This window comes from Typopeltis vanoorti, chromosome 16 (assembly GCF_054136105.1).
Source record: "Typopeltis vanoorti isolate ZY-2024b chromosome 16, IOZ_Tvanoo_1.0, whole genome shotgun sequence".
Classification (NCBI taxonomy): Eukaryota; Metazoa; Arthropoda; class Arachnida; order Uropygi; family Thelyphonidae; genus Typopeltis; species Typopeltis vanoorti.
In genome coordinates this window covers 39,184,132-39,209,179 of record NC_143564.1, presented here as the reverse complement: position 1 = coordinate 39,209,179, position 25,048 = coordinate 39,184,132, and the positions used below count along the sequence as shown (strand labels likewise).

Below are 25,048 nucleotides of genomic sequence, written 5' to 3'. Positions count from 1 at the left end.
ATCTCAGCATTGCACCCAGCTTAATCAGTAAACCTGGAGAAGGTGAACTGAGTTATGAAACTCTTTGTAGACTCAGTTTCATAACTAAAAGAATTTTACAGAAAATAAAATTTCAGAGATTGGTATCATTCTATAATGAGAAGTCAATTCTGACAGATGCACTAACATGACACTTCTGACAGGAGAACTCACAATGTAATTTTGGAAAGCTGAGGCTACCGCTTGAGGTTCTGCGAGAAATGCCTGGTTTCTATGCTTGTAAGGTGTGCACATTGTCTATGTTTATGCTTGCACAACAAATATGGATGTTTTAGTGGTTGTTACTGTATTCTTTTTGTACCACATGTGAGTAAGAGTTCAAGATGAAAGAAGGAACTTGTTGGAATTTCTTGAACAACTGGTGACATAGCTGTTTCCCCCCTCTCCCCATAAATTTTGAAATACAATAACTCTACTTTTGAGATTTTTTTTATACCATTAAGAAAGACAGTTCACAAATGCATAAAGTATGTGTGTGTTTTGTATCTTATAACTTTTAAATAATATTGTAGCCTAGATTTCACAAAGTATGGGATAATTAAATCTGATGTTTATTGCAGGATGAAGAAAACTTATGAACTAGACCAGGCGTGGCTAACTTCATTCTATACGAGGGCTAATATATGATGAGTGGTAGCATCACAAGCTGCACACTTTTAGACAGAACTTAAATAAAAATAAACTGCATTTTTTCAAGCAATAGTTATATGTATTGAATTACTATATTTGTTAAATCATTTTACTACTGGGAGAACAATATAAAATACTTGATTGATTTAAATATAATTTGTTAAATTAAATTTAATTACATATTTCTGTTTTTTTTTACATGTAACACAACTTAATGAGAACACTGTGGGTGTTCATGTGCAGCAACAAGTTCAACGATGATGACGACATTCATAAAAAAATCTTGAAGGTAGTCATCAGTCAGACTGCTTCTTTGTGATGATTTAACTGCCCTCATAGTTGATAAAGTGCATTCACATATGTATGTTTTTCCAAACATAGATGCAATTCTCAATGCAGGATATTTTTCCCTTGGTACCAGTTTCCAAAAGTCAATGCCTATCTCCACCCTTGACTGGAAAAAGGGGTCACTTTGAAGGTCACACAATTCCAATTGATTAGTGTCATGCTGCTCTGAAAAGTTGCATTTCATTGGGTTGTTAAATAATGTCAGTTGTGGCCACATGTCACTGAAGTCAGAAAATTGCTTACTGAATTGCTCCAAAAGTTGGTCTAACATTGGCACAGAAAACTTGAAGTCAATGTCATGGCTCTCCTCCATCAACTCCCTGCAGGACGGGAAATGTACAAAGTTTCCTCTGACTATGGTGAATTTAAAAACCTTCAGTCGACTCATGAACCCATTTAGGTGTCCAACTAAATCTGAGATTGTTGTTTGATTACGTCCCTGTAACTTCACATTGATTTCATTCATGTGGTGTCTGTTAGAAAGGCGATTAGTTCTTTGTCTTCTTGTGTTCCTCTAAAAACTATTTTATTTCCTTTCTGAAAGCAAAAAACCATTTTGAGCAGTTCCCTCTGCTTAGCCAACGTACTTCTGTGTACCACACTAAATCATCATATTCTGCCTCCATTTGAAAAGAAAAAACTTGTGGTGTGTCAAGGCCTGATTTCTGCCCTTAATTAGATTCACACATTTCATTACAGTTTACATAACATCCTGTCTCCAGAATTTTACCACACAGAGCGCCCTGATGTATAATGCAGTGCAATACAGGGCAAATGATTCCAACCTTCCTTAGTAAGCCAACTAAGCCTGTTTGAGTACCATGCATTGATTTGGTGCCATCTGTCACAACAGCTGTGAGATTGTTGATGTCACCAGTACCATTTACAGCCTTCATAACTGCATGATAAATGTCTTGACCTTTGGCTGTGTTATGCAATGATTCTAATGCTAGTAGCTCTTCATTAATAACAGTCTTTGGAAACAGTTCGAATGAAAATTAGAAGTTGAGCTGTATCTGTTATGTCAGTTGATTCATACAGAGCAATGAGAAGCAAGCTGAATCTGTAATAACACCTTTTAATTTATTTAATATGTGAGAACCTATTTCCTTGACTCTTTTTGTTACAGTTTGTTTTGATAGTGGGACGCTTTCAAACTCGCTGGCAATTTTATCTTCCTCAAATGCACGTGCCATTTTCACAGAACAGTGTTTTACAAATTCACCATCAGATAATGATTTTTTTTTTTGCTATCTCTGCGCTTACAACAAACGATGCTAAGAGTGAGCTTTTGTGTATTGATGTTGGTTTAGTAAAAATAGATTTCTGAGCACTAATCTTTCTCTTCAAATTACATACAATTTTAGTACATACTTGTCCAACATATTCTTGGTATTTAGCAGCATGGTGCTGTATGTAGTGGCGTTTGAGGTTATATTCCTTGTGCACATACAATACTTGCAAACACACAAGGCACTGTGGTTTGTTGTCGTTATTGTTTTATAAACAAATTCATTTTCCCATTTCTCCTGAAATGACCCATTTTCTTCACAGATCTTATGTTTCTTACTCATAGTACATAAAGGCTGAAGTAACTGACCAGGGGACACAAACTACAACAATAACACTGTTAACTGAGCAAGCTTTCAATGATGCATTATGCAGAGTAATCCTATGTAGAAATCTAATACTACAACTCGCACAGAGAAGCAGTAGATTTTATAAATTGAGTAATCTTTTTAAAGCAATTTTGATTCCGTGTTGAGAATATAAATTGTTTCCATCAATAGAAATAATGAATATAACTAGTATATCAATCAGAAAATCTGCAGTCAAAACTAATAGCTAAATTGATAATACATATAATTTAATATAGTTTTTATCCTGCCACGGGCTGCACAAAATCATGTTATGGCCGCATGCAGGCCTGCTGTTGGCCATCTATGGACTAGACCATCTATTCTATATTGTACCTGATTCTTGCTATATGAAACATTGTTATAACAAATGAATGAAAAGTCTCAGGCAAGCTCCTGGGCACAAAATCTCTTCTAATGAAAATACATTACATCAAATCATCCACTATAAAAAATTGATCCAAGCACCAAGAATCTTTAACTCTCTTAGAGGAAAGCTCAGAAATGAAAACAACTTTTAAGAGATGATTAAGACTATTTCTTGGATCCAATGTTTCAGTGATGCTGAAATGTTGCTTACTTTTATCTAAATAACCACTAATAAAGTTCAAAGTAGCTTACTCAATGTAAGTATATATATTTATTATTAATAAATAACTATTCTCATTTACAAAGAGATAGATCATCATTATAGAGCATAATAATTATTAGGGTTTTTTTATCATTAAATTGTTATTATTAAATAAAATAAAATAATACTCAAGAAAAGCCAGTTTATACAATGTGTGTGTGTGTGTGTATGTACACACACACACACATGAATCTTGGATGGATCACTTGATCCATTAAATTCATACTGTAGCACTCTAAAGTGCACACCACTGTGTAATGCAATAATCAGTACAGTTTTGTACGAAAAATCAAAATGTACATTTAAATAAACATATGCAATGTTAAAAAAATCCTGTGCTTTGTATTAGTTCCCTACAGTAAGAATCAGCTGTGTACTATTAAATATCATAAAATAATTACAAAAATAAAGTGAGAAATTTTACTATTTGAGTGAATGGAAATCGGAACGTGCAACTTACATCTGGGGCAAGCCGAACTATTGGATCTAAGTTAGAATTTTCTGTGACCAGGTTACTTGTTGCAGTTGATACTCTGACTGTCTTGCAGGGAGACTCCAATGTGTTCAGTAAACTGCTCAGTGAAAAGTCTGCACTCTAAAAATAAAAATTAAATCCTATGAATTTAGTTTTTTGTATAGCATGATTATATTTGTTTTTTAGCTGTAGTGTTGCATTCACACATCATTGTTAATATTTCACCCTATGTCTGTTTACTCTTCTTCTTTTTTTTTTTTTGTTAATTTACTTCTACTTGTATTTATTTTATTTTTATGTAAGACTAATGCAAATTGTGTTTATTGTGCTTAACTACTTTGTGTGTGTGTGTGTGTGTGTGCATGCATTGCTTTCCTGAAAGAACAGTGCAAGAATCTTGTTCTTGCTATTTTATGCACTTGCAAATGCATCATCAGACTCTTAAAGACTACAGTTAGATCAAATTATACTTGCCAATAATTATATTCTTCTTTAATCCTTTACAAAGGGCATGTCATTTATAGAGTATCATATTGCTATTATCCACCCATTCCCAAATTCTGTTTTTCACCAATTTCTCCAATACCTTAAGTACTATTCCTGATGCTGAGTGGCCTGTAATTGGCTAATTCTGTCGTGGAGTTTCCTTTATGCAGTGAACTATTTTGCCCCTTTCCCACTGCATTGTGACATTCCAAGTACTGAGGCTTAAATGAAATAACTTGGTCAGAGGAGCTGATAATTACTTTGCACATTCTCGTAATACATGAGTCAACATGCCACTATGGGTCGATATGCTTTGTTCATATTGGAGTTCTGCAATATTTTAAGCACCTCCATTCCTTCAACCTCTATTCTTCTGTCAGTCATCTGGCATTGCAATGTCGCCACCTAGATGGTACACCTGTGCAAAATGTTCACCCATGATTCAACTATTTGGTTTGGCTCTGTTACTGTTCCACAGTTAGCACTTTTTAAAGTCCTCCTTTTACTTGCCACATAGTAAAAGAACTCTTCAGGGTTTCTTTTGGCCTCATCAGCTAGCTTTCTCCCATAATTAGCCTTCCTTACCATACTGATCACCCTTCTTGCCTGTGCCTTATACTGCTCATGGGCATGCTAATCACCTCTTCTTTATAATCCCTCTACAAACTTTGGTGTGCACCTGCTTAATGTCCTACAATAGAGTTCTATTGTAGATCATATATATATACATATTGTAGGTTATATATACATTCAGATACTACTTTCTTCAAACACCTCTTGACCACCACCATCTCTCTCTCCCCCCTCCAAATTCTTACATCATGGCTTTACTGAAAGCCGACTCCTCAGCTCTGCATCCTTTCTTAATAGAAAATTCTGCATGTCTGACAATTTTCCAGATTAAGACTACGTGATCACTTTCTTCAAGTGATCCAGCATAGCTATATTGGTTAATGTTTAACATTAAATTCTCTGGTGTTATGATCAGATCCAGCACTCTTGAACCACATGCCACCTCAGGTAATTATCTCTCAGCAGCTGTATAAATTCCATTTCTTTCCCTGCCTGTGACCCTCCTCCCAATCTATGTCCCCATAACTGAAATCTCCCATAATAATTACTCGACCTGTACTCATCTTGCATATACCTTCTCCCTTATACCCTCTGAATTTTAGACGTTGTTAATTACATATTTAGTCTTGTTGGCCTCTATCTCACATCCGACATCCTCAAATGAACTACCCTCTGAATCTCTGTCCTCCTGATATATATATAGCTTAAAGGCAGTAAGTTGAGGACTGACTGTACTTCTTTATTTGATATGGAGGAATAGGTGTTGTCAAGACATGATGTGTTGGGTCAAACTAAAGTGAAAGACAATCATTGCCTTAAGAGCAATGCCCCCCCCCCCCCCTCTAAGATGCAAGGGTGCACAGCCATGAAATAACTGAAATGCTCCCAAACACACACAGTGAATTGTTGCCATGCCACTTGCTGGCAGACTTTATTTCTTTTCTATGTATATTACAAAAAACGTTTATATTGCCATGCCATAGCAGGTCCATGCAGCTGTAAAAAAGTTATGAGTTTTTGTCGTTTATGAATGATCTGAAGAAACTTACCTTAAGTCTTGGCATGTTAAGTAAAGGAAATGCATTCAATAGCAAGTATTTCCAAAAAATGTTTTTTTATCTGAGAAGCTTTCAGATAAAAAAACATTTAACATATAACTTTTAGATAAAATAAACAGCAGGTTAATAGCAGTAGTACAGACATTATTATTACCTCCAGGGAGTCAAGGACTCAAAGAGGCTATAAATCACCCAAACCAGCTGTCATACCTTCTCTTAAATTCATTCACACTAGATACACTCACTACTCCCTAAAGGCACACTATTCCACTCATTCACTACTCTGTGAGAGAAAACCTAGTTCTTACTCCTTTCTTGACTTCAAACAAACTTAACTTCCATGGACACATCCATGTTCTCTCCCAACCTTCCATTATAACAAAAAATTTCATCACACAATATCCTATAACACTGATTCAGAAGTTTATAGACCTCTATCATGACCTGTTAACAAGAGTCTGTAATCCACATACTTGTAATCTCTCCTCATAATCTAAATCCCATAAACTGGATATAATCTTTGTAACAATTCTATATAATCCAGGTGTGGTCTTATCAAGGCCTTATAAAGAGGCAAAATGACTTCTTTTTCTGTACATGTTCAAAGTTCACAATTATCTTCTACGTTGTATTTGCAACTTTTGCTATATGACCTTTGGACTTCAAATTCCTATCCACCATTATGCCAAGGTCCATGCAGTTAGCCTAGTGGCTATGTGCTTCGCAACCATATGCTTCGGGAAGGAGTATACTAGGTTCGATTCCCATTGAAAACGTGATGAGCTTAAGGATTTTCCTCAGCCATAGCCAAGTTAACTGGTCCTGGTGGTTTTTTCCACCAGTTTATCTGGGGTTTTTCATCCCACAAGCAAGCAAACTGGCCCCGTGAACACACAGGATATAGTACAGCAAGGAAGGCAATGGGAAACCACCGTGCTCATAATCATTTCCCTAGTATGGTAGCATATAGCTACCCCCACCAGCTGTATGGCTGAGAGAACAAAATAGAACTATGCCAAGACCCTTAGCCTCACCAGTTTCTTGTAGCATAACCCCACTTATATAATAAGCTGATGAAAATCTCATCAAGCTAAAGTGCATAATTTTATACTTACCAACATTAAACTGATAGCCATTTTTGTTTGCCCAAATTTCCAGTCTACTCAAATCATTTTGTAAGTGTTGGATATAAGTAGCATCCCTGATTACCCTGTCTATCTTTGTATCATATGCGAACAATTGTACATCTCCTGTTAGACCCTTACTAATGTCATTAATGTGTAGATTTACAACGTCTCAAGGACTAAACCTTGAGATACACCACTGGTCACCTTAAATCTGGCAGATTCACACCCACTTTATACCCCTTTTTAATATATCTGTCAAGCATCCCCTGATCCAAGTCAAGTGGTTATATTCCAATCCCATATTCTCCAGTTTATGCAACAGTCTTTCATGTGGTATGCTGTCAAACGTCTTAGCGAAATTTAATATTATCATAGTGTATCCATTCCCTTTATCCAACTCGGCCATAGCATTGTTATAAAATATGAGCAAATTGCTAAAACATAACCTTCCTTTAGTAAACCCATGGGTTTACTAAAACAATGGGTAGACAAACAAGCTATGCTCCTTGCAGAGAATAGCTTGTTTGTCTACCCATTTCTGTATGCAAGTTCTTACCAACTTTTCTAAAATCTTCACTACCACACCAGAGATACTGCTAGGTTGGTGGTTAGACACATCAGTTTTTGCACCACCCTTGTACAATGGAACTATCATACATTCCTTCCATTCCTGAGCTGAGACTCAAGTTATACAAACATGTGAAAGGCCTAGCTAATTTGGCTGAACATGTTTTTAGCAAATGAAGACATATGATAGATTAAATTTCATTCTACATTGATATTCTGACTCATGTGTCCTTATGATTATTAAATATCAAAATATAAAGAATAATAATAGTAATAATAGAAATTATCAATCATAATACACTGCTCAAAAAATTAACAGAGCAAAATATTTTTGATGAATATTTTATTTTTACAGTATCTCTGAATGGAAATATTTGATATAACAGGCATTCAAATTCCAAGCGTCCAATAGAAATTGACTTAGCACTCAAAAGGTCCACACAGTGCAAATGACTCATGCCTGAAAAAAAAAAAAAAACAGATTGTGATTACCATCATTGCATATTGGGGTAGTAACATCCCAGTACATTCAAAATGTCAGGCCATTGGGTGACTTGAAGCCAGTTGCTTGCAAGCTAGGGTGGTGTGGTGGTTTAATGTACGACAAAGTGGGTATCTCCAATTATGGATGGAGTTTCAGGAGACAGGAGCCTACATGAAGAGCTAGTTGAGGTTGCATGTGGGCTACATCAAGAACAGACCACACTCTGGCTCTAACAGTAAGGCAGAACCTCATAATGACCTGTCACCAACCGTCTCTTGAGGCTGCTGTGGTCCTAGGTAAAAACGCTTCCAACCAGACTATATTAACAGGGCTCAATTCAAGAGAACCCTAGGGAAGGAAGTCAGTGGTTTTTATCCCATTAACCAGTGTAGAGCTCACTGAAACTGATGCCATGAACATATGACTTGCTGCCCTAACAAATAGGATATAATTTCTGTTCATTGATGAGTCCTGTTTTTGCCTACAAATAGATTTTGCATGTTGTCTGATTTGGAGAGAATGAGAAATATGGTGCCATCCTCCATCAGAGAAAGGGATACTTACGTTAGAGGCAATGTTGTTGTGCAAGGCAGAATAATCATCAATGGTTGCATCCTTCATCATATTTTTGTTGGGGATACTATAACTGCAAAGAGATGTGGTTGGCTCAGATTTTCTTTTCATGCCATTACCCACAGAGCTCAAGTGGTAGAGAAATATTTTGAATTGAAGATATCCAACGACTACTGTGGTTAGCACAATCACCAAACTTAAATCTGATCAAACATGTGCATGGAAACTTGGGCATGACAATAGTCACTGCCTCAGTTATTTGATGAGCTAAAGTATGCTCTGGTGGAAGAATGGGATTTGCTGCCACAGAATCTTATTGACACCCATATATCAAGCATGGTCCACCAATGTCAGATCGGTTTAGTTGTTAGAGAGGTTCATCTGATGTTATGTGACCATATTTTCAATTACATTATGTTGGCTTCTGTAATCTTTTTTTGTAATTCTTATACACCCCTATGTAATGTCCCTTATACCTGTTCAACATTTCTTGTCTCCTCATTTTACTGTTATTCGACTGTAAGCCAGCCAAACTTTTATTTTAATTTTAAAATTGGTTTGAACTGTCTTGTATACAGCTAATTTTAGTGTTTTGACTATTTTCTTTCTTATACCATATACATTTATTCAGCTGACTTCCTACCATACCAGCTTTATTAATTCTGTTGTCTATTTCCATATTTAATTTACCATATTCACTAAAAATTGTGCCTAAGTAGCTGAAATGTTTTACTTGTTCTATAGGTTCACTGTTTACGACAGCAGTTGGGTTTTCGATGTTTATGCCTATTTTCATTGTCTTTGTCTTTTTATTGCCGATTTTCATACCAAATGTATTACAACGGCTATTCAATTTAGTCAGGGAATCTTGCAGACTTCTGCTAGATTTATTCAGAAGTATAATATCATCTGCATAAAGTAAAGAGCTAAGATTAATATCACCAATTTTGATATCAGATTTAATACCACTTTCATTCATAATGTGATCCATATAAATAATGAATAACAGAGGGGATAGTGTACATCCTTGTCTGACACCAGATTTAACATTAAATCTTCTTCCTGTACTTCCTTCAATTCTAACTGCTGACTTATAGCTTAAATAGAGACTATTCATTGCTTAATATAATGTCCCATTTAGATCATATAGCTGTACTGTTTTGAAGAGTGTTCCTCTTGGCACATGCCTTTCCAAGATCAATACAAAACTTAAACACAATTTTTTTTTATATTTCCAATATTTTTCAACTATTTGTCTTAAAGTGAAAATCTGATCCTGACAACCTCTACTTGGCCTGACTAATCCCTGTCTTGAACAGAAATCCAGCAGGCATTGAACATTATTATTGACTTTATGCTTTTCTCCAAATTTTCCCAAAACATTTCTATATGTCTGGTAATCATTTCGTACTCTGCTGTTTAGATCTTCAGCCAGGACTAACTTTTCCATTTTTGTTGTGCCAGCTGCCTTCTCTAATAAATCTTCTCTAAATTCCAATTAAATCCATCCAAAAAACAGGAGTTATATGAATATGAATCAATCTACTAATCTTGCTAAGAAATATAATGTTAATTTTTAGGTTTTCTTTTCTTTTCAAGCTTAATTTCTTTTATTCCCATCATTTTATTTATACATAAATTTATAAATTAATTCCTCTGATGAACACAAGCGCCAGCACCTTCTAGTCACACTATAGTAGAAGCACTGGCAATGTTATTATATATATATATATATATATATATATATATATATATTTGTAACCTTTTGAATAGAGAGCCATCAAATATACCTCTTAGTCACTTATAGGAAAAAGTGAAAATAAATTAACCAGATGATGAGCTCTCTTTCTCTTGTAGATGTTTTGTTTCTACCTTTGTCTCTTCTATACATATTTTCATGGATGATATTCTGCTGAACTGGGCAGTATCATTGAATCCTTCACCTACTATCAAAACTGAACAGCTGCTGGTCAACATCCATTTACTGCTCAGCTTCAGCCCCAACTCAACTTCCTCCTCTTTCATTATGCCTACCAGTGTTCCTTGGAAAGACTTCCTCACTCTGTTCTGAAGAGTACAACTTTCAGCTGATCAACAAACATATCAGACTGCTTCTTTCTTCTTACCCTCTTCTGTCACCCCCCCCCCACACACACACACAAACAGCACAGATGTGCTATAGATTTTGAAACCTGCTGTGTGGGCCCGATATTTAAAAAGAAGGCTGGTGATGCAACTTCAGTGCTTAAAATACTGACCATTCCCTGTTAATAAAAACTCGAATTTAACAGTAATTCAGGTATTTTCAAGCATATTCAAAATATATGAATACTTGCTTGATTTCTGTGTTCTTATTCAAACTGCTTTGTTCCCCTTGTTATTCTTGTCCTTCAAAATGCCTCAGCTACTGTTAGGTGAAATATCACATCTTTTTATTTCTGTGTTGTTAATAAACTAGTAAGTTTTTTATTAATATACGCAATCAAATCCATAAGGTCTAAATAAGCATACTGACCATTTCATTATCCAATTTCAAATCCAATTCTAGCTTTCACTAGCATGAGTTCCAATTGTTTAATCTTTTCTCATTCAGTACTTTAATTTTTTTCAATCATTGAACTGTTTTTTTTTCTTTATACATAATAACCATATAAAATTAATCTTATAACAAGTATAAGTGAAATGATGACAACAGAGAGACAACAAATGCTACTCTTTTTCAAGATGAATATATTATTTCTATACCCAAAATCAAGGAAAGCAAAGCAGAACATGCAGTATTCACTGCATGTTCTGCTTTAATGACATCAAACTCATTTTCAGCTATAATTTAGACCTTATTGAAAAATATTTTCTTAAATAGCAAAATTGTTTAAAAAGTTGCTAAATTAATTACTTCTCCATTCAACCATTGCCCTTCTGGGCCTGGAGAGTTGATTCTAAAATGGCTGGATGAGGGACTATGTGGTGGTGTAGATGGTCTTCCTGGATTGCTCCCAAGACATGATACAATGGCAGGAGTTTCTGTCACATTAGATGAACAAATCTTGTTAGAAGGCAACGCCGATGTTAGTCCAAATGCAACTAAAAGAAGAAGAAGAACTTCTTTCAAAATTCAGTTATTATTAAAAATGTCACTGCTTAACACTACAAAAGGTGAAGCAGATCTCTCTCTCTATATATATATTAATGGACATATTTTATACACTAAAAATTACAAGCTTATACACAGTATAGTGAAACTACTGTATTTTAAGCGATGCTTTAGTTGAAGGAGAAATCTAATAGAAAACTAGATTACTTTACTATATATTTGAATTAAGTTATCATATGGTAGTTCTTCTAAGTCATGCATATGCTTTTTTTAACACTAATTTTTATTAAACATAAATTAAATTCCAGGAGATGTATATATGTGTCACAGGAACATAAATCTTAATTCAAAAACAAAATGCAGTAGATATGTCATCACGATCACATCATGAAATACAGGAGTACTGTCTGACCACAGAAGCAAGAGCCTTCACTGGCAGATTGCCAAGAAGAGTAATTCTCCCTTTCTCCTCTTCAATTCATGTTGAAGAGGAGAAAGGAATAAGGTGATGTATGAATTCGTCACCAACATGTGAAATCACGTGCTTTATACATAAAATTTTCCTACTATTGTACAAGCAAAATAGTTACCACTTTAAAAACTAGAGTTTTCATAAAAGAAAAACTAATTTTCCGACATATAATAATAAACACTCATCCCATGAAACACATTGATTACCCTATTATCAGAATGGATTCACCTTTTCTGCCAAGCACAGAAGTGTCGAGGGGTTTCACATCTGTGGTTGCACAGTAATCATGTGGGAAGTACTGCATGAAATTTATTTGTATTGTGTATTAAAACTAGAAAATAAAAGAGAGAATAAACTATAGATGAGATCAGTAAACAAAGGAAATGGCAGGAAAGAGAATAACGAGATGGGCAAGTAACAGAACAAATAAAAAATGGTAAGACATGATGAGATACAAAGCACACAAAATGGCAACACAAAAATGTACAAATGCAAACAATAATGGGAGATATATAACAATAGGAACTAGAAGAGTAAGAAATTATAAAAATTAAAATCCAGAATTAATGTTTAAATTTCAAAATGTTATGTTAGCTTATTAAAAAAAAAATGAAAACTTTGGTCAGTCAATTTTATAATTAGTCATATCCAAGTAGAAAGAGGGATGGGACACTAGTAATAAACAGCTAGTTTTCTGGATTTTCATTTTTAGCATTTCCTACACTCCTAGTTCTGATCTTTATATATATACCTCTTACTTGCTTACATATGGACTTTTTCAAGTTACTGTTTTATGTGCTTTGTGTATGATTCCAGTCAATCATTTGTGTTTGGTCATCAATTATGATTTTCCAACATCTCCTTTGTTCAGTTTCTTACTACTGCCTTCCTTTGTTTCCTGGGAATAGAATGGATGAGCCAGTCTCTTTTTTCCCCCTCCTAGGTGGGCTAATTGTACTCTAACAAACTATTTTTCTGATCTCTAGAGGTTCACTACAGCATCTAATGTATTGTATTTGTTGGAAATGAAGATAATCTCTTTTCATAACCTAGGTTTTGTAAAAAAAAAAAAAAAAAATATATATATATATATATATATATATATATATATATATATATATAGTTGAAGCCTACATTCTGCAGGTGAAACAGTATTTTAATGTAAATTAATATCTATCTATGTATTTAATATCTATATACAAGCATGAAAGTATATACATTCGTGAAGAATAAGAAGAAAAATGAATTCCAGTTGGCTTAGCTACATACACATTTGAAGTTTTGGAACAGTAGACACAATAGCAATCTACAACTGTTATACTGATTCTGCTGGCCTGGATGGCTGAGTGGAGAGCATTTCCAAACTCCAACCAGTAGAGAGTGGGCTCAAATCTGCAAATATTGATGTTTATGAATGACTTTAAGTAATAAACTCATCATCTGGCAGAAAAGTGACTTGAATGAGATCAAAGTTTTGTCTCAGGTTTCTAGCTTAAAATGAAATAGAAAGAGATAACAAACAGAAGATAGAAAAGGAATGGACTTGAGAAAAATGTCATGAACATCTTCCCCAAGAACAAAACCATGGATGAATGATAGTACGTTAAATCTGTTCAGCCAAAGAAGGGAAGCAAACAATAAATTAGAATGTATATCTTTAAACAAAATAATACAGAAAGCATGTGGAGAAGCCAAAGAAACTTGGATTAATAATAAGTGCAAGGAAATACAAGACATAGAAATAAAACAAATTATTTATGGAACTTTTCAATGAAAAGTAATGATGGTAAAATATTATTTGAAGCTGAAGAAATTAAGAAAAATGGAGAGAATAAATTTCAAATCTTTTCAGAGATGAAGAGAGAAAAATAATATCAGAATTGAACAATCTTGAGGACAACCAAAGAAACTAGATACTAGAAAGAAACTTGTAAATGAAGAAAGATGTTTATCTTTGTTTTATACATTGTAATAAAGCATTTGATAGTATTCACCATAAGAAATTAATAGAAACATTACTGGAATAAGAATGATATTCTATATATGCTGGAACCCAAACTGCAAACATAAAAGTAATTGACTGTCACAAGCGAGTTGTGTACTTTTTCCTTTTGTTTAATATCTATAGTGAAGAAATATTATACAAAAGATAGGAGGAAGGAATATAAACAATCTTCATTCTGCAGATGGTCCTGTATTGACTGATGAGAGAGAAAGAGAGATTTGCAAAAAAATTTATAAATGATAAAATATACAAAGTAAAAAATGGCCCTACATTAAATTATTAAAAAAATTAAGTTTTGGATATAAGCAAAGAAAATATACCACAAGTTAAAATTAAAGCAGAGAACCATATTATACAACAAGTGGAATGTTATACTGATTTATCATCATCAAACTCCTGCTTTGTACCCTTATAGGATGTGTATAGGATAATGATAGTACAACACGAAAGTTTTACATCATTACTAACTTTCAATCAACAATTTATCTCAAAATTAGTCATAACTACAATATTGTTAAATCTTATGTTTCAGTTTTCTAAGGCACTTCTTAATGTATCAATCCACCCAGATCCCTGTCTTTTTCTAGATCTTTCTCCTGTCATCTTGGCAACAAACACTTGATTTGCTAACCTTTCCTCTCTCATTTGTTTAAGCTATTTCATCTGAAAATAGCACCGTTCACAAATTCCTGAATGCTAACAATGTTGAATTCTTTTCTAATACCATCAGTATTAATATGAATTGGCTACTGAAGCGATTCACTCCTCTAATTTTTCTCAGAACTCTCATATTTGCAGTCTTCAGTGTTTGATCAAGACAACTAGTTTAATGTCTTGATTAATTTCTCGTTTATTCCATATAACTTTATTCAGTGGACTTCATACCATACTAGATTTGATAATCCTGCTGTCTATTTCCATATTTAATTTGCCATCTTCACTTAAAATTGTGCTTATCATCTGCATAAAGTAAAGAGCTGATTAAATATATCCAATTCTGACATCAGGCCTAATGTCACTTGCCTTTATAATGTGATCCATATAATTGATAAATAGCAGTGCAGATAATGGGCATCCTTGTCTCATGCCTGATTTAACATCAAACATTCTTCCTATTTCTCCTTCAATTCTAAGTGCTTACTATGCCATATAATTGTAGCATTTTGAACAGCTTTTCCTTGGCACATTATAATGCACCTTTTCCAGATCTACAAAACTTGAATACATATTCTTCTTATATTTCCATGATTTATTAACTATTTGGCTTAAATTGAAAATCTGATACTGACAACTTCTGTTTGACCTGAAACCAGCTTGTTCTTCAAGTTTCTCTTCCACACTTTTCTTAGTCTTTGCTCATTATGCTTGCATAAATGCTGAGAATACTTAGTAGAGAAATGCTGCTGTAATTCTCACATTCTGTTTTATTTTCCTTCTGACAGATGGATACTATGAGAGCACTACAATATAAATGAAACCTGAAATGCCTTTTTGACACTTCAGGATTTTGATGGCTTTTTCCACCTCAAGTATTGATATATGCTGCTGATTGTATTCAACTTGAATGTTTGCTACCATTGTACTGTCAATGCTTGTTTAAATTAGCAATCTTTCAAAGTAATTACTCCACAGATTCAGAATATCTTAATTTTCAGTTTTCATGTCACAATATTCATCTCCGATTCCTTTTACAGTACTCTTTCCTCCGTTTCTAAGCTTTTTCAACAACTCCAGAACATCCTGCTCCTTTGCCATATTTGTTTTCTATGTTCTTATCAAAGCTTTCTCATGATGTTTGTTTAGCTAGTTTTACACACTGCCATGCTTTCTTTCATTTTTCTTTGTATTCTCTCAGAGCATATGTTGACTTACTTGCCAGGAACTTTTGATATGCTTTCTTTTTTATCTTGACTGCCTCTAACTTCCTGAGTCCACTGAGGAGTTCTGATTTTTCTATCTTTGCAGACAACTTCATTACATGCTTCCATGGTTGAATCAGTCAAAATTTTCTTCAGAGTTTGCCAAGGAGTCTCCTAAGCTTGATTCTTGTATTAACATTTAAAAAAAAAAAAATTTTTTTTTATAAATAATATTTGTACATTTAAGTCTATAATTTATCTCTGAAAGCAGCTCAACTTTGATTCTTTTTAAAACTTTCTTACATATTTCTTTTCAATATGATGTTCAATTTATTCTGCTTGAAACTAAATGATGATCACTTCCTATTTCCAATCCAATGTACACTATTGTGTCTTGAATTGGATGTAAACCTGATGTTGTTCTAGGCATAATATTTGACAGACTATCCTATCTGCTCATAATAAGAAAAGCTGCATGAGCAAGAAATTGGGGGGGGGGGGGTATTTATCCTTAGAAGATTTTGTTTGCAAAATGGAATAATGAAGAAGACTTTAAGGTTAATCTAGCATAGAATTTTGGCAAAGAATGAATTTATTCCAAGACAATTCCAAGATGAAACTTCCTCTGAAGAAGGAATGGGATGATGACTAAAATTATCAATTACTTCAGTGATTGAGGTTGTAGCCACTGGACGAAAGTGGTTCTAATCAAAGACAGTTCTTTCATAAGAGAGTCAGTGGAACATAAGGAGTGTGCATGGTGTTCATCTGCTAAGATGGATGATGACGAGAAGCACCATCAATGTATTTCCCTGTATTTGTTTTCTTTCTGCATGCTGAAAAACCCTACATTCATCATCCTAACTTCAACAGATATGACTTAAACTATCCCAGTTGTGGAAAGTTATCCTCCTCTTCACTGTGTTAAATAATTTATTAACTGATAATAATTCCAATGCCCTTTCTTGAAAGGACATTAAAAATTATTATCAAAAAAGGACATTGAAATTATTTACAGATCAAGCTTTCCTTTTGTAAAAAGTATCACATCATGTGCTTTAAATCTCATTGTATTTTCTCTCTTCAAATTTTAATAATGTTCATTATTAAAATTTGCCCTTAATAAATATTTATTTCCAACATGACTAAATTCTGTAATTTATTTAGTTAGAATATGACCAAACGTGTTCATGGAAATGGGGGGGGGGGGGATAAATAAAGAATGATTGCTTGTTGTACTGTAAAAATTTGATGTAGCTTCAAAATGACAAAGCATTTACATCAATTTTTACAGAGGTCAAGTCCTATAAGATTGTTACAAAATTGACCTTGTATGTCTGTATATAGTTAAGGCTAAATGTTAACGTAAATAATCCTATGGGAATTGACTGTGCTTACTGCTCTAAGAAGGAAATTTCTAGAATGTCATGAACAAAGACAATACCTTGCCATCAGAAACTTTTTTTGTATGATAGCTCCTTATAAGGATATATGAAAGTTGTTTGCGAACGCCACCTGTAAACGCCTTAAAGGTCAGTGTCAAACGGACCGACAACTTTGGACGAGCTTTCGCTGCCCAACGAAATAGGATTAAAAGAGTGCAGTAGGTGAACAAAGAAACGGTCAGTGCAAGTGAAAGATCAAGAGATCATGCTGAAATGTTTGGGGTCCAATATCTTCATTGAGGGATCCAAAAGTGGATGAAGAAAAGGCGTTGGCCAGAAGAATGGATATCGGTCTTCCATCAGTTGTCTACGGGTAGTCCATCAGATGTCAGCCATCCAGGACACAACCTTCTGAAGAAGCCATGCCAGAAGTCTGAAGGGACGATGACAGAAGCCGATCTGCCAGGCAGAGACTAGACCTGATGACAATCTTCGCCAGGAGCTATTTTCCGAGGAGAGGAAATTTCAAGCTGGGAGGAACTGCTCTGTTACGTTAAACGCACACACACCCCTCATGCCAAACCCTTTCGCCCTAAGTGCCGGAGAGATAGCGTCCCAGAAACCGTCAGCATCGATAAATCTAAAGCCGGTGTATGAAGGGAGTCAAAACCTGACACGGAGGGAAAAGTCTGAACTCCAACTAGAAGCCAAGGAATAAGTATGCACAGTGAGTAGCAGCCCTGAAGTGAGTTTGATCCTTTTATTCTGTTTTGTGAAATATAGGAGAACTTTAATAGTGGACTGTTAAGTTTAAGGTGTTGAATTTGGGCAGAGTTAATGAATAAATTTTAGTGTTTGATAAGTGATTGAAGATCATGTATGTACTAGTTGAAGGTTAGCAGTTTGATAGCATTACAATTGCCTAGGATATTACTTTAGTATTGGAAAAATGAATATTTATGTGTCATGATAATCTTGAACTGAAAGTGTATTCTAACATGATAGTTTTTATTAAGAATTAAACTGAGAATGTCTCTTTAACGGAATTATAGTGTAAATTGTTTAGTTGTAAATAAATGTGTTTTTTCAATTGTCAATAGAGTGTCGCCTGAATTTTAATTATACGATACACTGTTCCGAAAAAAATTAGAGCCTAATTTGCGGGAACCCAGGAGAAAAATAGAGAGAATAATTAGTGAACCACGACTGTATACTATAATTAATCGGAGGTAATTTGTGTTTAAAGGGAAAAACTACTGGACACACTTACCATATCTTATTGCTAAGAAACGAACATCGGTGGTACAGCTTATCAAATAAATTTTTCGGTGTTCGAGGAATAAGAAGTGAAGTGGGGAAGGCAGTTAGTAGAAAGGGAGTTTATGCATTAAGAGAAAACATATATAGGAAGGAATAGAACAATATTACAAAGGCACAGCCGACTGCATAAAGTTAAAGATAGAGTAAAGGTAAAGAAAGATAATGATGCCGAGATTAAAAGAATATAAGATTGAAAGAAAATAGAATAAAGGTTGAGATATAAAAAAGAAAATACCCCCCCCCCCCAGTCTACAGTACATCATGGGGAAGTTTATAACATCCTGGTGATTATCTTGCCACCATATCCATTAAAGGAAAAGAGTATGGATGAGGTGATGAATTTCTTTATTTCTTTTCTCTATGCTGCTGGAGGTTTGTGTACTCTGTCTCTCTTAGAAGTTTGATTATTGCTACTTCTACAAGGGATGGTGGTGGTGGTGAGAAACATGAAGGAACCTACCAGTGTTATTGAGTTGTCTGCATAAAGTGAAATGATAACAGTCTCATCTTCAGAGAAGTCTAGGAGATTATTAAAAATTCCTGTAATGTAGACTGTTAAGATAATTCTTGATTTCTTCCAGTACTCCATTTGAACTTAGTTCAAAAATATCACCTGGATAGTATTCAAGAATTATCTTAACAGTCTATGCCATAGTAAAGTTTATCCTTGAATTTAAAAACAATAAGTCATCACTTTTCCTTGACATTTGACTAAAAGTCTCTGAAGATAAAAGACTGTTTTTCAGCATACAGAAAACACACCAACAACACTGGAAGATTCCTTCATGCTCCTTCACACCACCCACCTTATGGAAGGTACGAATAATCAAAACCTTAAAGGATAAAGCATACATCATCAGCAACACAGAAAAGAGAAATAAATAACTTTGTTACCTCATTCATTGCACCCATATCCATCTTGATGGGCACAAGATGATCTCCAGGATTTTGTAATACCCTCCAAAACATCAATAAATAAGCAAGACTTCAAAGTAGCATTCAACCCTTCCTTACACCTTCAATATTACCAATAAAATTTCTTGAATTCTCCAAAGTCACGTCATAAAAGTGGCTTTTACTACTATACAAGATCTTCAGATTCTTAGAGGCTCCAAAATCTCCTCACCTTCCCTTCAAGCAGCAGGTATCTGTGAGATTCACTGTTCATGTGTAATATTTATGTTAGTGAAACATGACAACCTGGAGAAATCTGCACATGTTAGAGCATTTTAAAGATGTCAAAGAGAAAAGAAAACACAAATCTGGTTTAGCATTTCACACAACCAATGAAGGCCATCCAGTACTTTTGCCAAAGTAAGGAATGTCGTTCATTGTGTGAAAAGCTAAAATGTATAATAAACTTAATTGCATTGTCAAAAAATTTAAAGAAGCTTCTGAAATGCTACTTACTCCCATTCAGTGCAATAAGAACCAAAGCATTATCCTGAACCAAGGTAGTCTTTATTCATTCAGACATTGGTATTACATATGCATTACACTGAAGTATGTGACAATACCAGTACTGTTGTGTGTTTATTGTTGATTTTAATTTTCATCTGTTGTATTTTTTTTATTGCTTGCTGTGATACATTATACATCTCTACACATTTACTCTTATAAAAACATACTCCTGAACAAAGGGTACTTTTTGGCACTTGCAACTATTCTAGCTATTGTACGTCTATTAAAGTTTGTTAAGTATCAGTTCTTTGCATGTGGTCATTATATCGGAATTTTGAAGAATCTCTTTACAACCCAGAAACCTGAAACTTACATAACTAAGATATTACCCCTTGCACCATGTGTGTGTGTGAGAGAAATGATAAATAAATAAAGTAAGGATTATCAAGAGACACAGCAGTAACTTTTAAGCTAAGACTGGCAATGCATTTGAAGATATCTGGTGTAGATAAAAATCAGAAGAGCACAATATATTACGTTACTGCTATAGGCCAGAATATGCAAAGGGAGATATAGATGACATGCACTGACAATTTAGATCAATGAGAACAAGGTGGATAATCATAATAGAGAGATATAATGGCTGCTAAGAGATAATTACAACCTAGGATTTGAGTGTATTGGTGATGGCATCAGAAAATTTATCTATAATCAAGTAGCGTAGTAGGAGTGATTATATTCAACCCCTCCAACAGCCTAAACAGCAGAAGTATGGAGAACAGAAGATATCCTAACATCCAAACAAGGTATGTGCAAAATTTCTTCCTCTATTAGTCTGCATATATTTACCCTTAAAATACACCTTATAATACCCTATGAATTCTTGAGTAAAAAGCCAATGTATTTAAAATAAGAGACACTCCTAAACGCAAACAGACAAAAATAGCTATAAAAATAATTATATTCTTGTTTTAATCTTTTACTCAAGTGTAGCAGATAAATGTTTGCAATATGAAATATCTTAAGTTGTAATACTTCACATTAATTGTCTCAGCACCTCATAATGCAAAAGTACATTTCCTTTTAGAAGAGTATATTGATATGTATTATAGGAAGGCCATTACCCAGACCTATTTCGACATTTATTTAGGTCTCATGGAGATCTAATAATATAGTGATACACTATATTATTAATAATATAATATTAATTATATAAGAGAGTGCTGTAGAAAGTTTTTTTGCTTGGTTAAAAAGAAAATTATACTGTCTTTTAATCCTACAGTCAAGCATTTCACATGCAAACTGTATTTGCTTATACTCTGGTATAGGATTAAAACAAAACTAATTTCTTGTGCAGTATCATTAACAGAGCTGGTGATCATGAGAAACTCAGGGGGCTACTTGGAGCAGTGCCATGGCATAAGAAACGGCAAGGAAAAGATAACAGTCCATGGCAAATAGTGCAGGGGTGCTTGAGTAAACCACATTATACACTGCATACCTATAAATCAAGCAGGAAAGGGGATGGAGTAGAAAGTTGGGTAACAGAAATAAGTGAAGACCACAGGAAATTACAAGAGGAGTAGACAGGATAATTACAAATAAGTATACATATATATATATATATTATATATATGTGTGTGTGTATATGTAAGTATACATATATTGATCACAGCAGTAACTTTTAAATAAAAGGGAAATGGAAATAAGGTATAATGCTAAAAAAAAACAGAACAAAAATATTTAAAAAAAAAATAGGGTCAGAACAATCAGGAGTAGGTATAGAAATAAAACACACAGGCTAATGATGATGATTAATTTTATTAAGTAGAGAAGGTTATACATGGCTTTATTTTAAAGGAACACGTAGACATAGTCTATTTTTAATAACAGTTAACACATGTACTGATAAATAGAGTACCACTCTATTTTCATTGTTAGTATCTGTTATCTTATCACTGCATTATTAGACTTGTTAAATTATTTTTGAACATAGGCCAAGCAATATTGAGTTACTCTATATAAACAACTACGCATAATACTAACTTACCTGACAAACTAGAGTTTGAGTTTTCACCGAAGTCCAACAAATGGTCTGAATGATCTCTAAGAGATTCAGATTGAAGATCTAAAAGAATAAGAGTTAAAAAAAAATTATTAAATATGATTGGAATTCTGATATAATGCAAGAATTTTCAACCAAGTTAAATGAAAATTGCAGGTGAACAGCTTAGTATCTTCACATGATATTACATGCAACTGCTGTGTGCTTGTGTGTGTACCTATGGAAAATGGCTAAGATATTAGACAAGGATAATGAAATGATTAAAGTAATAAACTTTAACTGCCATATATTCCATTATATTTTATTCCATTATATTTCAACCTGAAATTTATCACCATTAGTGGCAGGAAGGCTAGTAAGTACAGGGAAGAACATTAACAGTGAATTATTTAAAAAAAACAGTACAAACCACATGATGGTATAAAAGGAACAACATGATGTGGATGATGAGATGTAGCAAGTGATTTAAAAAAAAAATTTTTTTTTTAAATGTCTGATGAGAACAACACTTTTCCAGATCTTTGTCTGAATCTAAAAGACTGTCTCTCCTTGATAAGATAGAGACAGTCTTTTAGATTCAGATTAGAATGATGAAATACAGCATCGATGCTATCCTTAAACATTCGAACTTGAAGCAACATCAATGGAGTTAGTGTATTTTAGACCAGAAAATTCTGTGGCTGTTGACAATTCCATGCTACGTTTAGGCCAGATTTCTTATTAATGATCTGAGATTGGTGCTCTTGTAATCTTTTTTCATAACATCCAATTTGTCCAAAATATGAAAAAGGCAATTGCAGAGAACTTGGTAGATGCCAGGAAGAGAAAGAAAAGATCGTTTATCTTTAGAAGAAGGAACCCATGGGATGAGTTCATTGAATGGAACAAATGTAAGCACTAGTGTTATATTTCTTAAGGATTCCTTCAACTGGTTCAGAAATGTATGGAATTGGGACTTTCTGTACTGTTTTAGTGTTTTGGAGGCAGGCTTGTAAGAATCAAAAACACATTGTATAGTCCTTTTTGAGAAGCCATTCAGTTGCAAAATATGTTGGATATTGAAAAGTTCTCGCTTGGGATCTTGTGGGTTACAGCATACGATATGAGCATGATACAGTAGAGTTTTTACGATTCCAATTTTTTGGGAAGGATGGTGAGCAGATTGCTGTTGTATGTAATGACCAGTGATGTAAATTGATGACAGATGGAGGTAGTTAGTTCACTTGAAGGAAAGTGGGAGAGCAAGATATAGGAATGCCAGTTTACTGTCCTCTTCTATTTCCATCGTGATTTATCCAGGGATGTAGATGATTTATTTTTGCTATAAAGGCTGGTAAGGTATCTTCCTCAAGGGAAAAGACGTCGTCGATGTAGCATACCCAAACGGAAGGCTAAGGCTGTACAGACGAGAAAAGGATTTCTTCTAAGTATTCCAGATAAAAGCTTGTACAAGATCTTGAGATAGTAGGCTTCCTATTGTGATCCCTTCTATCTGATTGTAAAGTTTATTTTGGAAAATGAAATAATAAGATTTCCAGAATCAGAAGGTTCATGCATTTCTTCTCATGCCATTGACACTAGTATAGCATGTGAATTTATTTAACTTATTTGCTTATATTTTGCTGGTATTATATCCAGTATCTTCAGAGCAGGAAAAAAAAAAGTTACAGTACATGAACAGCAACAGTTTTGTATAATAGTGAGACTAGTTTAAAAAATAAATTGTAATGGACAACACAAAGAACTAAAGTTCTAATTGGTGCCATTTATTGTTGGATAGAGAGAGAAACAGTATTAATTTGATCTTAAAACGACTGCCTCCCAGATTTTGGGTAAATTGAAAAAGCCATACTTGTTGAGATTTGGAGAATGTTTTCAAGGTTCTGCTGATCTCTCTGACTTATGACTTCTCTGCAGCACGTTTTTTCTTCCATTCGATCCTGTATGAAAGGGTATCCAAAGCATGTTCTGCTAGCCCTGACTTGCCATAACAATATGTTCTGATATTTGTTATCACCAGTTCTTCCTGTCTGTCCAAAGTAAGCCAGGTCACAAGTACAGGGCACTTCATATACTCCTGGATGCAATAAAGGAGCGAGAGTTGCCAATTATTTCATTTTCCAACACAAACTTTACAAGTGGAAATTAAAATCGACATGGCATCTAAACAGGTTAGCCTTCTTAAAAAGGTGCCAAGATATTAATACAATACCAAACTGTATCAGAATTAAAAGCAAGTTTCATTCGTCTAAGGTCCAAGTTATTTACAAATGAGCTAGTTTAGCACTACCGCATGAACAGATTAGTGCTACTCTTGTGGAGGTATCATTGGTAGCTCTAACAGATGAAGCTGTTAGCATGTTAAGTCGAGGACATAATTTTGCCATTACACCTAAGCAAGTTCCAAAGGTGAAAATAATGTCTTCCGTTGAATGAGGAATATACGGTCTGCCTCCAGATGTAGCCAGCATCTTAATCTAATCCTTCCAAAAACAATATGCCAAAGAAAGAAATCAATGTAATAACTAAAGCAAACAAAGGTATTATGAAAGCAAAATGCACATACTTTTACAAAATCAGTCTCATAACTCACAGAGCCAGAGCTACCTGTTCCAACGACAAAGCTCTTACCACTGAATTCACTTACTCTTGCATCACACGTTTTTAGCCTATGGCTATAATCTTCAAAGAATAGACAAAATACTAAATGCTCCCTGGAAATTCCCTTGATTGCTTAATACACAAAACTACAGCAAAACTGTTACCATCCCATACATTCAGGCACATTCAAAAAGATATCTAGAGTGCTTAATAAATAT

The 25,048-nt window shown here is 34.2% G+C and overlaps 2 protein-coding genes across 8 annotated transcripts in view; one reads left to right on the top strand and one right to left on the bottom strand.

The window, feature by feature from the left end:
- Positions 1 to 739, top strand: part of LOC150097964 (steroid receptor RNA activator 1-like) — a 159,383-nt gene extending 158,644 nt beyond the window's left edge. For all 4 annotated transcript variants that reach the window (XR_016549613.1, XR_016549612.1, XR_016549611.1 and 1 more), the window contains one exon: positions 600 to 739. The gene's annotated coding sequence lies outside the window, so the exon portion shown is untranslated. The remainder of the gene's footprint in view (positions 1 to 599) is intronic.
- Positions 1 to 25,048, bottom strand: part of crm (cramped chromatin regulator) — a 345,363-nt gene that overhangs the window by 1,875 nt on the left and 318,440 nt on the right. For all 4 annotated transcript variants that reach the window (XM_090406636.1, XM_090406637.1, XM_090406634.1 and 1 more), the window contains exons 15-17: positions 22,215 to 22,292; positions 11,525 to 11,712; positions 3,746 to 3,880 (exon numbers count right to left, since the gene is read on the bottom strand). In XM_090406636.1, the coding sequence (XP_090262762.1) occupies positions 3,746 to 3,880; positions 11,525 to 11,712; positions 22,215 to 22,292 (401 nt within the window). The remainder of the gene's footprint in view (positions 1 to 3,745; positions 3,881 to 11,524; positions 11,713 to 22,214; positions 22,293 to 25,048) is intronic.